Source organism: Xiphophorus couchianus, chromosome 1, assembly GCF_001444195.1.
Source record: "Xiphophorus couchianus chromosome 1, X_couchianus-1.0, whole genome shotgun sequence".
Classification (NCBI taxonomy): Eukaryota; Metazoa; Chordata; class Actinopteri; order Cyprinodontiformes; family Poeciliidae; genus Xiphophorus; species Xiphophorus couchianus.
Window position 1 is genome coordinate 16385913 of NC_040228.1, and position 14458 is coordinate 16400370.

Consider the following 14458-nt stretch of genomic DNA (forward strand, 5'->3'; position numbering starts at 1 on the left):
GGCTTTAATTGTGCGATTCTAATTACCCTAAATGGGAGCTTTGTTTAACAATGCTGTCAAATTGATTAGCTATGGTCTGCGTTATTGTGTGTGATCTTCTGTGTAGACGTATGAGTGCGTTTGTGATTACATGTCTGTGAGTCTCTTCCTGTCCCGCCTGTGCTCTGGTCCCGGTGGCCCCAGCTGGCATATATAGCGAGGTGGGGAGGGTGCTAGTGAGAGAATTAGGGATGCAAATATCCCTGTCAAATCCTGGCAGCTCCCCTGGGGTGCCGATGATTTATACTGATCTGGTTTAAACTGAGTTTCTCTCTGCTGTGTGGAAGTATTTCTGTGCACGTCTGTATGTGCTGGGACACAGTTTCCACCTGTCTCTTCTGGATTCATGCACATAAACAAGATCCAGCTCCACAGAGGCTCTAAGAAACCTGCTAAGGTGCCTTTCTTAATGGACAACTCAGACTGTTGAAATAAGAGTCAGCATGTTGGAGTGAGAGTGCCCTTGTAAGTGCAGGCAGGTTCTCCAGAGCTGTCTGTGCATCCTAATGGAAGAATGCTTTCAGGTAAAAGAGAGAAAAAAATATATAATAATCTCAAGTGGCATTTTAAGAGACTCACCTCACTTTTACTTGGAAGTATATCAGCCTGTTTTATTTGAATTATTTCTATTTGGACAACATTTAATTTGTCTGCAATATCAACTGTCAGGTAACACGACTTGTGACGTGATTAAGATTTTGTTTTCTTTTGCTTTTCATTGAAGACAGAAGCAATGCTTCAATAGGAATGAGTACCAAGTTATTTACTAGCTTTCTTTGATTTTTAATAAAGTGCTGGAATGCAGGAAAGACTTCAGAAATTTTTTTTTTTTCCATCAACTTTGTTGTAAATAATGGGAGACATTCTGCTGTATTTATTTTTTGAGGGAACATTTTTTTGTCTGAACAAAACAATTAATTTTCCAGCATTATCAGGTGTAGGAAAAATACATATAAAGTCTTATTAAATGTATGGAATACTCAACAAAATGAGAAGTAACACTAGTAAAATTCTCTAGTTGTTCACATTTTAATGTGTCACTTTGATGATGAGTTCTTTATTTTACATGGATATATGACATTAGTTAATTTGTATAAACAAATTTCATAAAACACTGGAAGGACATCTCTATCTGTGTTTCTTTGATGTCCACTTTAACTTCAGTTTTTAACACGGTTGCACTCTTCATTGTAGTCTGCAGTGTTTGAAACAACAGGCACATGTATCCCTTGGTATGTTCTGCACCATCATATATTGTACAAATACATGGCTGTACATTAATGAATCTAGGTTCACCTTAGTGTTTTCAAAAACTGGCTGGGAAAAATGGCAGTATGGCTCTCAGGCTAGTATTATATGCTATCAACAGCAGGTATTGGAAGCTGGGTTTTTCAGGAAACCTGATCCCATTTATTACAAAATACCATGATCAGAACATTCAAACTGAAGATGTTGTGTCATTTGTGAAGCAGATAGGAATAAGAAAAAGAGGTAAAGTACTTCATTTTGTGGCTAGTAGAAAGAGCATGTGGGAAAGTAAAAGCGAGAAAATGCCTTCTTTGCTTCCTCTGGTTTCACTCAAGTCTCCTCTCCATTAGAAACAAACTCCCCAAAGATGTATTAATGGCTTCTGTTCTTGTGAAACTAATTGAAATTTTCTTTTTAGTGGCATGACATGTTCTTACCTGTGCAGGAATATACAGTATGTGTGTGTGTGTCCCTCGTCAGAAAGATTTTTTTTTTTTGGTTGAATATGAATGACAGGATGAGTAATGGCCCCCATTTCTATTCTTTCCCTCCTTCCCTCCGGAGGTTATCTGTCCATGTCCTGTCTGCGTGTGTGTGCACATATGTTAGAGTCACAGCAGCCATCCTCAGGCCACAGCAGCACTTACTGCATGATAGATGGCTGCTGCTCAGCTTCGCTCTAGAGCACCTGCACCTCCTTCCACATACTTTTTTTAAATTTTTCACAAGGGAAGTGAGAGTTTGTGAGCTACAAAAACAGCCATTGCAGTATTCCACTCCAGTGACACACAACAACTGGTGTGTTATTTTTGTTTCAAACAGCTACGATGCATTCGTTAATTATTTTTATTTTCTTGTACGACAAAACCATAGCTAAAATATTCATGCTTCCTGCTTTTCTGTTTGTTTTGTCTCTGCCTAGCACTGCAGCTGTCAGCTGACCTCAGACAACTTGCAAAACAGGAAGCATTACAAAATACAGCGATTCCTGCTCATCTGGAGGGGCCTAACAAACACACACCAAATGCATATTGACGCACGGAAACACACACTGACGTTCCTCTGCTACACCAAGATGTCGAAACAGGATATTGGAGCATTTGATGATATCCTCTGATATCCAACAAGACCAGCTAATGAGTGAATCAGGAACAACAGCATCTGTGTGCATTAATTCTAAACAGTTGTTGGTCATAAATGATGCAGAGGTCTTGCCATGACAGAAGGTTTAAGCCTGTACATGGTTGAGAGACGGAAAATACACCAGTGAGCCAGTGAATGTGGAATCCATTTAAAATTGAAAATCCTTATCCAGGAGTCTTCGAAGCACAGCTGCAGAGTTTTGGGCAGTTATAATTGAGACATCGCGATCACAAATCTCAATGTGAAAAAAAAACTAATCCACTAGTTAAACCTTCAAATCTAAATCTCCTCAGACCAGGTTGTACTGCTGCCAAAGCCTAGCTCTCCAAATGTGGATACAAACACAAGCATACATACTTAAAATACACTTGGCATATCTCCTCAGCTACAGCTCTATCTGCTTAAAACCCACTGTGCTATCCGCTTATGGGAGGAGTTTAGATAAGGAGGCTTTAAGACAAGTTTACTTTCATGAAATGACGATAAGGATCTTACCAAACTCTGCCCAAAAGAACTTCTCATTTCTGAACGATCTCAAAAAGCAACACGAGAACCGATGAGAACGAAGTCCAGTTGCAAAATCATTTCAATGGTTTTGGAACACCAACAAATTATAATAGTAACCACTGTCAGTAAATGAACAAAACATAGAACAATGGTCAACAGTGGTGCAAAAATAAATAAATACTTCGAGTACATCAACATGTCATCCTTAGATCACAAAAAACCCCATAGAATGGCATCTATGGCACTCTATGCCTCATTTGTCTTGGCTAAGGTCAGCCTTAAAGAATTAGAGTGAGTGGGCAAAAAATGGCATCCATGAACAAGTTCCAAGACCAAAACCATTGGTGACCAGAGATAACCGATGGTGAAGAGAAAGGCCACTGTCACATTTCCCAAAAATCATTGACATGACTTCTGGGAAAATATTCTCAGGACTGATGAGACTAAATTGGAACATTCCAGATGGTCTGTACCAAATACCGAACAGTATTTCAAAATAAAAAGCATCACACAGTGAAAAAACGTTCCCCATTAGTTTTTAGAATGATAGTCAGGATCAGGTTAACTTTTTTCAAGCCATAGAACCACAAATTCTGCTGTCAGTCAAAAAACTCTGAAGGTAGTTACATATATTCAGCCATCAACAAAAGATTTTAAGCATCAGTATTCTTAGCTTATTCACCCCGGCAGTGATGCAGAGCATACTGCATGAGTAAATCCAACCCAATCCAATCCATTCTGAACATAAATCAAAATACAAGTTTGAGCGCGGCCTAAGTCAAGGTCTGGACCAAAATCCAATTGAGATGTTATTGAATGATCGGAGGCTATTTATGATTGAACACCTCCCTATTTGAAATAAATTTTTTTCACTTCTTTTTTTTTTTTTTTTTTTTTAGAAGAGTAGCCAAGAATCGTCCTGCATGAAAAGCTCAATACCAGTTAATACAAACACTTTATGGCAGCCGTTGCTTCAAAAGATGGTACTGTCAGTTTAGGAACAGATATTTTTTAACATAAAGCCATGTCGATTTGGATGGCGTTGCAATAAAAGAGATTATCATCACCATCTACATTTATCCATAAGCTAGTATTTTTTGGGGTTTTTTCCAAACACATCCATGCAAAAGCACAATGCTTACATACTAAATAACCGGACCAGCTCAGGCAGAGCATAATGTGTGGTAATGTTTGGGTGTGTTTTTGTTCAAGAGGGTTCCTTCCTGTGGAACTTTTTTTTTCACAATGCTCTTCAAGCAGCTGTAGCTTTCCTCGCACATGTCAGACACACAGCCTGCACTCGCCTGGACTCTTAACGAGGTGGTGGGTTGCAAGGGGAAGTGATGACAAGTCAGTGTCTCTGCTAAAGTGTTACAGATGCACATACTAAACAAGGAATCAAAATGGTTGGATAAATATTTGATTTGGAGAAACCATCTCTAAACATATTGTAACAGGTGCCAGAGCAGATGTAGATCGCACAGTGGCTATTTTTGGATCTGCATACATTCATTTCTGACCAAAATTAGATTTTTTTTTTATTATTCACATTTTTCCCATTAGACTACAACTTTGAAGAAATGTAGAGAAACATCATAAACTGACTGAAAAAAAAGAAACATTGATTTCGTTGTCCTTTACTTTGTAACTAATTTGGCAGTGTCACGATCTATTTGGAAAGACCATTTAAATTAACGTTTATCTTCCCGGCTGATGTCTTGAGATGTTGTTTCAACGTTTTTACATGATGTTTCTTCCTGATGTTATCTATTTTGTAAAGTCCCTTTCTTCAACAATATACCCACCTAACATAGATCTGCAGAGATTTATTTTTATCCCTCATTCTTCAATACAAAATATCTCATGCTCGGTTAGATTGGATAGGGAATGTCTGGGAACATCCAGTTTTACATTTTTCCACAAATTCTCAATCACATTTAGACTGGACTTTGTCTGGAGTTTTTTATTACATGAATGATCTAAACCTTTACCTAGTCGGTAGTATTTTAGTGGTTTTATGTAGATGTGCTGAATAAAGATCTAAAAAATTCAACAATTGTAACTGCAAGAGTAATACCAATGTATGATCATAAAATACTTTATTAACTCCCAAAGCACATTTTTGGAGTATTTGTACCAGTTTGTTCACAATGGTGTCTAAGAAACATCTGAGGCTTTCACAGAACATCTGTATTTATACTTAAGATTAAATTATGCAAGGATATCATTATTTTATATTCTGGTATTTTAAAAAACGGCATTTCAAGGACATTTTTTTTAAAGGAGTGAATCACAAATTTTGGGATTTAAAATGGAAAAATAACAGCTGATGTAAGCTTTCTGTTTTCAACGTGGCGCAATAGAAATGAGAGGATTGTAACTGTGCAACTTTCATTGAAGTGAGAGCTGATGAGACAAAAACACACTGAGTACTAATATGATTTAGGAGGAGGATGGCAGGAAGTAGACTACACTAATGCAATGGTCTCTGCATTAAGTTTTTACAGACTGACCACAGAGCATTTAAACCCACATCTAAACACAAACAAACATACATAACACTACTGAAGTGACGAAAGACAATGACCCTAAACATAAATGCTGCCATGCATGTAAACAGTCATTTAATCTATGAATAATCTTGGCTATAACTTCTCTGTCATGCTTAAAAGATGTTCTCTGTCCTCTTCCTGAAACCCTCGTGCCAGAAATATCCTCTCTGCTGTGTGACTGGTGACAGAACACCGCTGGCCGTCAACTCGCATCAAACATGAAAGGGAGGAAGAGAAAGACAGGAAGAGAAAAGTATGTTTTATTCGTCACCTTCCTGTTGCCATTTGTTTTTATTTGGCTTCTCACCAGCTCCTCTATTAAAGGACAACTCCCATGAATCCTTCACTCAGTAAAGCCCGGGGCAGAACCAGGGCCGCCCTGCATGGCCCCGGCCACTCCCGCATCACATTAGAGACTCAGCACCCCAATCACAATGGAGGAACTGACTATGGAAAATACCCTGTCATGGTCAAAAAAAACCCTGAGGAATAAGAGGAGGAGAGTGCATGTGTGACCGAACATGGCACACATTCTGCGTTGATGCCTGAGTGTACTTTGGACTGAGGAGGCTACAGTGCTTTGATAATATTTTCCGGCAGTTCCCTTCGAACAACTGTATTTGTGTTCTTGTTAAAGCTCTTGTTGGTTTCTCTATGGGGCTTATTTTTCCCAAATCAGAGTCAGGGGAAGAAAGTCAACCACACAGACATATCGACACGCAATTCAGTGTCAGTGTAAAGAAACATGCACTCTGTTGACAGAGGAAGCTTGCTGAGCCTCGACGTGCAACTTGTCTCACATTTTGTTTTTGTAGCGTCTTGAATTGGATTGATTTTATATAAATTTCAGATGGACATTTCACCAAGAGCAATAAAAAGTAGAACTTGCATATTTTCTTAGTTTAATACCCTTTTACCAAACATACATATTCAAATATATACAACACACCACTTGTTTGGTGACTATGAGTCTGAAAAGGAGTATGGAGAAATTTAACTTAGACACACAAGTGATCACCAAGCATCCAATCTTCTAAACTACTTCCCTAAATGCCTAAATCTCCAACCAGACAGATGCCCTGATGACTTTAAGCTTTAATTCATTTTAGTTTGTATGGATGGTCTTTTCCACGGTGATAGATCTGTTATTAGGCAAATAGGAGGGGAGGGGGGGTTACATCTTCTCATTATCTTTATGTGAGGCTTAATCCGGAAGCTTGGTTGGTGTCTTAGCTGGGATTCGCTCTAAACTATTCCTGCCCCATGCTGGGAGAGGCTAGTGCTCCAGGGAGCTTACCCTCTCCATCGTGCCTCATTATGGGTGCTGGATTGGACCACAAAGGTCATTAGTGGAAGACATCTGAGGTTCAGAGCTTTAGAATGACTATAAAGCATTTCAAGTTTATTCATTATGGTGGCAGAGTTTCACAAGTAGTGTTCATCCTCTCTATCCTCTACATCCAGCCTTAACTCTAAATCTGCTCTCAGAAGATTCTGAAATACATTTTGGATTTGGAGGAAAGACCTCCAGAACCTAAAGCTCACTCACGTGCACAGATTAGTCAACTAGTTCCCTAAATCCAATAAATGAAAAACTGCTGGTAAAACATGTCTGATTAAAGATAAACAAATATGACAGAAACTAATCTTGACCTTTCAGAAATTAAGATTTCTTTGTCTTTCTCCAATGTGCTTAGGAGGGGAGTTTTACATTTTAAATACACAGAAGATAGTGTTTGGTTATACAACCTCCTTTTCATTCTACATCAAACTTATCTATTACTACAGGCTATCCTCAAAAGGACAGTGTCACATAGGATGTTGTCAGATGTCACACAATATGACATGTAAAAAGTACAGGCAGATTTCTACTCCCTACAGATAACAATTAGCATAACAGATTTATTTGTTATAATTTTCTTCTCCAGTAAAATATCCTGTACCAGCATATTCAAATTCCCAGTAAGCAAAATATGAGGTCAGACTGCATAGAGAATGGAAGGTGTAGATCCACTGAGCATCCATAATCTATCTTCCGATGACAGAACAGAACCCAATTAGCCGAGAGTCCCGTCGGAAATGGAGAAGCAGATGCAATAAAGGAGGGGCCCACAGCTGCAAAGCTACAGGGCAAGTTACGATTAACCTCTCTTCAGCACACATATGCAAATTCACCCCAACACGCATTTGCACACAATGTCCTCTGTATATGCTGTGATTTTGTGATACACCTTCTTGGAGGTCGTAGCAGACAGTAATGACCCATTGACGGAGGATTCCTGGTAGACGTTAATTTTAGGTCAGTTGGTATTGCTTCTATTCAGCTTCTAAGCTGAAGCAATTCTGCAGTATACTTTGTTTTCTTAATGATGTTTTTCTTACTCTACTTGCCATTGTGCATCCTAAACGTAAACTTTTAGAGAAATGCAATTGTGAGAGAGTTCTACTTCAAAGTGACAAAAGGCACTGAAAAGGCCATGGAGTAAAAGTACATTTTTATTGCTATTGGTCGGCTGAAAAAAAAAAAACACCAGCAAACTTAAGCAAAAGGTTAAATAATGATCTTCTATTGCTGCCAGATTACATGCAACTCACCTTTGGTTTTGGGATCCTGGTTTCATCCTTTGAAAACTCAAATAATCCCATGAAACCTTTGGATTGATATATCAGATGTGAATGGCTCGGATCTGAAAGATGTTAATTGTTTGACATCTTTCCAATGACGTTAAGCTTAACATCAGATGAATAATCAGTATTCCCTAGTGGCCAAATTTTAACAGTTGGCATTCCACATTAAGTAAGTAAATTCAGCAAATGCTATTGGTTAACGTTCACATTGCTCTATTTAGAGTGAAATCACTGATGCCATTATCCATTTTTTAAAAATCTTTCTACATATGGTTGACATTGTGAAATGGTTCTGCCTTTTCCTTTTTCTCTTGTTAAGCTCAGTGCTGTGGAGGATTTTCTCTCTTTTTAACCTTCTCCTCTCTACCTGGCTGCTTAATGAGGTTCTCGCCAGTAACTTCACAACAGCAAACAAGGTCACTCACATATGCGCAGCATCCACACACAAAACAGCATCCAGAGAACTAACACACTGAGGCCGGCAGGGGCAAATCCTGGCTGGGATTTTAGGCTCTGCTGCAGGAGACAAGCTACTGAAGAGAAAAGGACGAAATGCAGAGGAAGACGGCAGAGGGTTTCAAAATGAGCAGAAAATTATTTATTTTTGTCAAGACTTCACTGGTCTCTCTCTTTCTCCCCACTTCCTGTAAATTAAGATGTTATCCTCTCCCACTAAGAGAGAGGGATGAAAAGAGAATCAGCAATATCCTATCACAGAATTTCAGAGACTTGTACACAATAATTATAAACACAGTCATTATTCTCCCAGAACACCTCCAGTGGCTAAAGCTTAGGATAAAGCAGCACATCCGAATGACCGTAACTTGTTTACATCCACGGCAGACAACTACCTGCCCATGCAGCCACCCGCCAAGATTCCACTCTCTCCTCCCACACGTTGCCCTCGGAAACAGGGGGAGGACATTGGAGTGGGGTGGATAGTGACCATCTGTCAGTGGCCCGGAGATCAATAGACGTGGACGGGGAAAGGGTGGGGTTGAGGGAGGGGTGCTGCGTAGCTAAATATGTGGCCCACTGTGACCAGAGCCTGGCTCGATGTGCAGCCGTTTTATTTACTGAATGAAAACACACACCCCACGAGTCCCACTCACACGGCATTTATTAACGAATGGCTGGTTTTAGTAGGAGCCAGAAGACATGAAGGCATATGATGCCTCCTAAAAGCTGCTTACAATAATGCATGATATTTGCTGTTACAGGCTTCAGATTTTCTCATCTGAAGTCTGAAAATGAGAGGGTTTAACATAAATCTAGATCACCGTGGCACTGGGTCAGTTGAGACCAGGACAAACCACTCTGCGGCTGCGCCACAAAACAATGTCAGCTCTCTAGAAATGCTTGCTTCAGCAATGATATGGAGCCGTATTGTGCTAGTTCATGCAGTCGGAGGTGAAAGGACAGGTTTAGGTGTGGAGAATAAAGCTGCATTACACTTACCCAGCATTTGGCTAAAGAGAAGCTGCTCCAGGTCTCCTAGAACAGTCACCACTAACTCTGGGTCCACCTTCAGAAAACTCTTGTCATTCTCTCCATCTGCCCCCTTCTTTTCTTTCTTTTCCTCTGATAACTGAGCTCCGGATTTACCTTTCTCACCAGGTTTCTTGCCATTGGTGCCAGCACTCCCAGCTCCATTGGAGTTAGCTTTGAGAGGCTTCTTGGCAGAGTCTGTACCTGGGCTCACTTCGGAGGCTTTACTGATCGGCTTCACCTCAGCGTAAGGTCCCCGTGGTTTACCAGGAGCCGGGATTCGACTCGGCTTACCCATGTTTAAAGCTACTGCCGGGGAGCCGAAGGATTTGGGCTTACCCTGGAATAGAGACTGTTCTGATTTTGAAAGTGTCCGAGACAGAGGTGGTCTCCCGCCACCTGCTTGACCTGCCTTGGTCTGTCCGGCTTTGTTAGACCCTGCTCCAGGACGGCTTGCATCATCGTTCCATCGAGGGGATTGGTACAGGTGCAGCTTCTTCTCAGCATCGGTGAGCACACATAAGTTGCCAAGTGATCGCTGCTTGCGGAGCCCAGATGGATTAGGTATTGGAATAGGGATAGAGCCGGAGTTGGGCCGATACACTTTGAGCTCTGACCCTGAGGGACGTGGAGGTGCCTGGGGCAATGCAGAGGGCTTAGTCTGTGGCTTTCTGGATGCCATGGGCTGGGCTGAAGTATCCTGACAGGAGACAGCTGCAGACCTCAGATCCAGCTCTCTGGGCTTAGCTGTCATGCTAATATTAGCCACATTAGCCTCCAGCATCCCTCCTGTAGGAAGAAAAGCAACAGCATCAGTCATCCACTCAGAAATGCATACACACCAGCTGATTAAAGGAGCCAGAGAAAAGAAGGGGACAAAGAAATGCGTAAAGACACAAAGACTGAGTGGTTGTCGCCCCCTTTCACCCTGGGGTCATGACTGAGTGAGCCAGACTCCCTGCAGTGTCAGACTGTGGGTTCACTTCTTTGCTAAAAATGATGAGTGGGTTAGTAGAGTGACAGTCATACTCACTGTTGATAATCCATGGATTTGCAGATCCTTGTTCAGCACCAAAATCCACTAGCTACAAGCGTATCCACAACTGCCTGCGCGACACACATGAAAACCTTACCAGACGCTAGCTCAATGTCCCTTCAGGATACCTCTGTCTTGCTCTGTACTACCTCCTGTTCGGCAGGCGACCAGCAGCCGACTGACAGGAGAAACAGTCGCAGCAGCACCAACAACACCCCCCTCTTCCTCTTTCTCTCCTCCCTTCGCCTCTCCCTCTCTCACTGCGTTGCTCACTCTACCCCTGCCAGCTCATTCACCCTCCTTTCCTTCATCCTCCTCGTTCCTTCCTTCCCTCCTTCCTTCACGTTGTCACTCGCGTGGTCTCTCCTCCTACTGGCTGATTCACCGCTCCATCCTCTGTTTCCAAAATACACTGCAGAGGCTGTGCTACGCTGCTCACCAGTGAATGGGAAACAATAGGGGCTTTAAAAGACATGAAACGTTTGTGTAGAATTAATTCTCCCCTTCACCTTGTCCTATGTCAACACCCATTTTAATGGTGAGTTTATTGTCCAGCCACTAAAGACCTAGAAATTAGTAATTGGATGCAAATCATGTAAAAATTAAGATAATTTCTGTGACTTACTAAGCCACAACTAATAACCTATAGAACTGAATCTATCATTACATTACCTCACCTGCCTCACATCACTTATCACTCATTGCATCTTTGCCGACTTCCCATTTTAACCCACCCACTCCATCCGGCCAATGCAGATACACAAGCTATTAAATTGATATCGTACAGTTTCATGCATGCCTCAACATTACAAATTCATTGCTTCAGTGATGTAAACAACTGTGTGTGTGTTTGAAGGAGAAAGAGAATCTAAGAGTGTGTGTTTTTATCTCTATTCCCCCATGCCTGTGTATAAATGGGTCTTCTACAAGTGTGTCACATTGATGAGACAAGACCAGAGAAATAAGAGCTCCAGTGGAGGGAATTGGTTAGTGTTCACCATATCACTCTAGACATTCCAACCCAGACAAGAGAAGGAATTATTTTCTTCCTCCCCAGTCTACTAATTTCTTTTTCTTCACAGAGAAGACTAGATCTTGGATACCAGACCTTGTTTCACCCTAGTTAACATGGCCATGCTAATACTCTACACAATTTCAAATCCAGACTGAAATATTATAAACTTTTATGTGTGAATACACAAAAACAATAATTATTAGTTTCCCAAAAATATTGCTAAAATCCCAGTCTCAGAGATTCACTGGGAATTTGACTTGGGCTTAGAATCAGTAATTACAGCATGCTCAAAAAAATCACTGGGGTATTTCCAGTCAGTGAATGCCCCTTACCTAAGCTCTACAAGACTGCACTGGGAACAACACTCCTCAGTGTGGATGCTGCGACTGAAAGAAAAATACTCAAAACAATTTGCAAATGTTCTGATAGCCTTAAAAACCATATACTTGCCTGAAAGCATATATCTATAATAAATGCCAAATAATTAAAAAAGGTTAATCAGAACCAAGCAAGAAACAATTTACTGTGTTTTCACACATTGTACTTTACAATGTCTATGTCATGAAGCGGTGCGGTGTGAGGTGGTGAGGCAGACGCTTGAGACCCAGGTAGAAATGAAAATGATGATTTTAATGACGGGAACACAGTCCAAACAACGAGCAGCAGGCAGATGGACACGACGACTAGACATTGACAACGACAAGGACCCGACGAGGAACAAGGAACACAGGTGGAGTTAAATACATGGGCGGGTAATCACAGAAACGAGACACACCTGGGAACAATCAAGGGGAGGACAGGACAACGAAGAGACTCAAGGACACAGAAAACTCTAAATAAACACAGAAAAACACAGATCCTGACAGTACCCCCCCCTCAAGGGCGGCTACCAGACGCCCACAAAAAAAAAAAACACAACAAGGGTGGGCGGAGGGGCGCTGGACGGGGGGCCAGAGTCCAGAAAAACAAAAAACAACCCACCATCGTGGGCGGAAACACAAGAAGGGCCAAGAGTCCATAAACAAACAAAAAACTACCCACAGGGTGGGCGGAGGCAAAGGAGGCGGGAACCACAGAGGCGGTCTGGCGGCCGTCCGCGGCGCTGGAGGCGGGAACCACGGAGGCGGTCCGGCGGCCGTCCGCGGCGCTGGAGGCGGGAACCACGGAGGCGGTCCGGCGGCCGTCCGCGGCGCTGGAGGTGGCCATGATGAGTCCCAGGGGCCGCCCACAGACGGCGACGACGAGCCCCCCAAGGCAGGGTCTCTGGTGAAGCACAGAGAGTCGGGGTCTCGGGTGGAACACTGGGGGTCTGAGTCTCGGGTGGAACGGACGGGGACTGAGTCTCGGGAGGAACGCAGGGGGTCTCGGTCTCGGGAGGAACGCAGGGGGTCTCGGTCTCGGGAGGAACGCAGGGGGTCTCGGCCTCGGGAGGAACGCAGGGGGTCTCGGCCTCGGGAGGAACGCAGGGGGTCTCGGCCTCGGGAGGAACGCAGGGGGTCTCGGCCTCGGGAGGAACGCAGGGGGTCTCGGCCTCGGGAGGAACGCAGGGGGTCTCGGCCTCCGGTGCGCCGGCAGGAACGCCGGCTGGAACGGCCTCCGGTGCGCCGGCAGGAACGCCGGCTGGAACGGCCTCCGGTGCGCCGGCAGGAACGCCGGCTGGAACGGCCTCCGGTGCGCCGGCTGGAACGCCGGCTGGAACGGCCTCGGGTGCGCCGGCTGGAACGCCGGCTGATTCGGCCGGGGGTGCGCCGGCTGGAACGCCGGCTGACTTGGCCAGGGGTGCGCCGACCGGAACGCCGGCTGATTCGGCCTGGAGTGCGCCGGCTGGAACGCTGGCTGGAGTTGCTGGTCCCGGAACTGGAGCGGGATCTGGGCTGGCGGAGAAACTGTGCGGCTTGGGAGGCAGAGGTTCGCCAGCCATGACAGCTAGGGCCGCCTTACGCTCCCACTCTGCCTCCCTCTGCAACTCCACAAACCCCGGGTGCGGAAAGCGAGGAACCCAGTAGTCCAGCAGCAGTCCCAAGCGGATGGCGAAACCGAGGCGTCGGATGGCAGCGTACGGCTTGGCCATTGCCTCCTCGTACTCCCTGATCGTTTCAGTTAGCTCCTTTAACTCCTCTGGGTCCATGATGAAAAGTAAAAAATAGCGTGCCTCACCGTTCGGTCTGGTCGGGTCCTTCTGTCATGAAGCGGTGCGGTGTGAGGTGGTGAGGCAGACGCTTGAGACCCAGGTAGAAATGAAAATGATGATTTTAATGACGGGAACACAGTCCAAACAACGAGCAGCAGGCAGATGGACACGACGACTAGACATTGACAACGACATACAACGACAAGGACCCGACGAGGAACAAGGAACACAGGTGGAGTTAAATACATGGGTGGGTAATCACAGAAACGAGACACACCTGGGAACAATCAAGGGGAGGACAGGACAACGAAGAGACTCAAGGACACAGAAAACTCTAAATAAACACAGAAAAACACAGATCCTGACAGTCTATTACTATGCTGATGGAGCACAAAATGAGCTGTAAGTCAATAATAAGGCACTCACTATCAGTATACATCTGCATGCAGTCCATTTTTGAGCGCTAATGCATCCTGTGTGCATACTGACAAAGCATTCACATCTTTGGTACATAATGGTAGGTGTGTTCCTTTGTTAAATTTGCACGTAGCAATGCCTACAGCCAGGATCTTATCAGGCACCCAAACGGAAAAAAAGAGCTGCTTCTTGTTGCATTTGCATAAATCGGTTAATACAAAATCAGAGTGAAAACAAGCCTGTTTGCTGACATT

The 14458-nt window shown here is 43.5% G+C and overlaps 1 protein-coding gene across 10 annotated transcripts in view; it reads right to left on the reverse strand.

The window, feature by feature from the left end:
- The window catches only part of nav1a (neuron navigator 1a), an 85043-nt gene that overhangs the window by 56706 nt on the left and 13879 nt on the right, over nt 1–14458 (reverse strand). For 9 of the 10 annotated variants that reach the window (XM_028025340.1, XM_028025424.1, XM_028025660.1 and 6 more), the window contains exon 4: nt 9576–10394. In XM_028025340.1, the coding sequence (XP_027881141.1) occupies nt 9576–10394 (819 nt within the window). Of the gene's footprint in view, nt 1–9575; nt 10395–10638; nt 10847–14458 lie in introns of those variants that run through there. The other variant, XM_028025940.1, reaches the window with a different exon arrangement.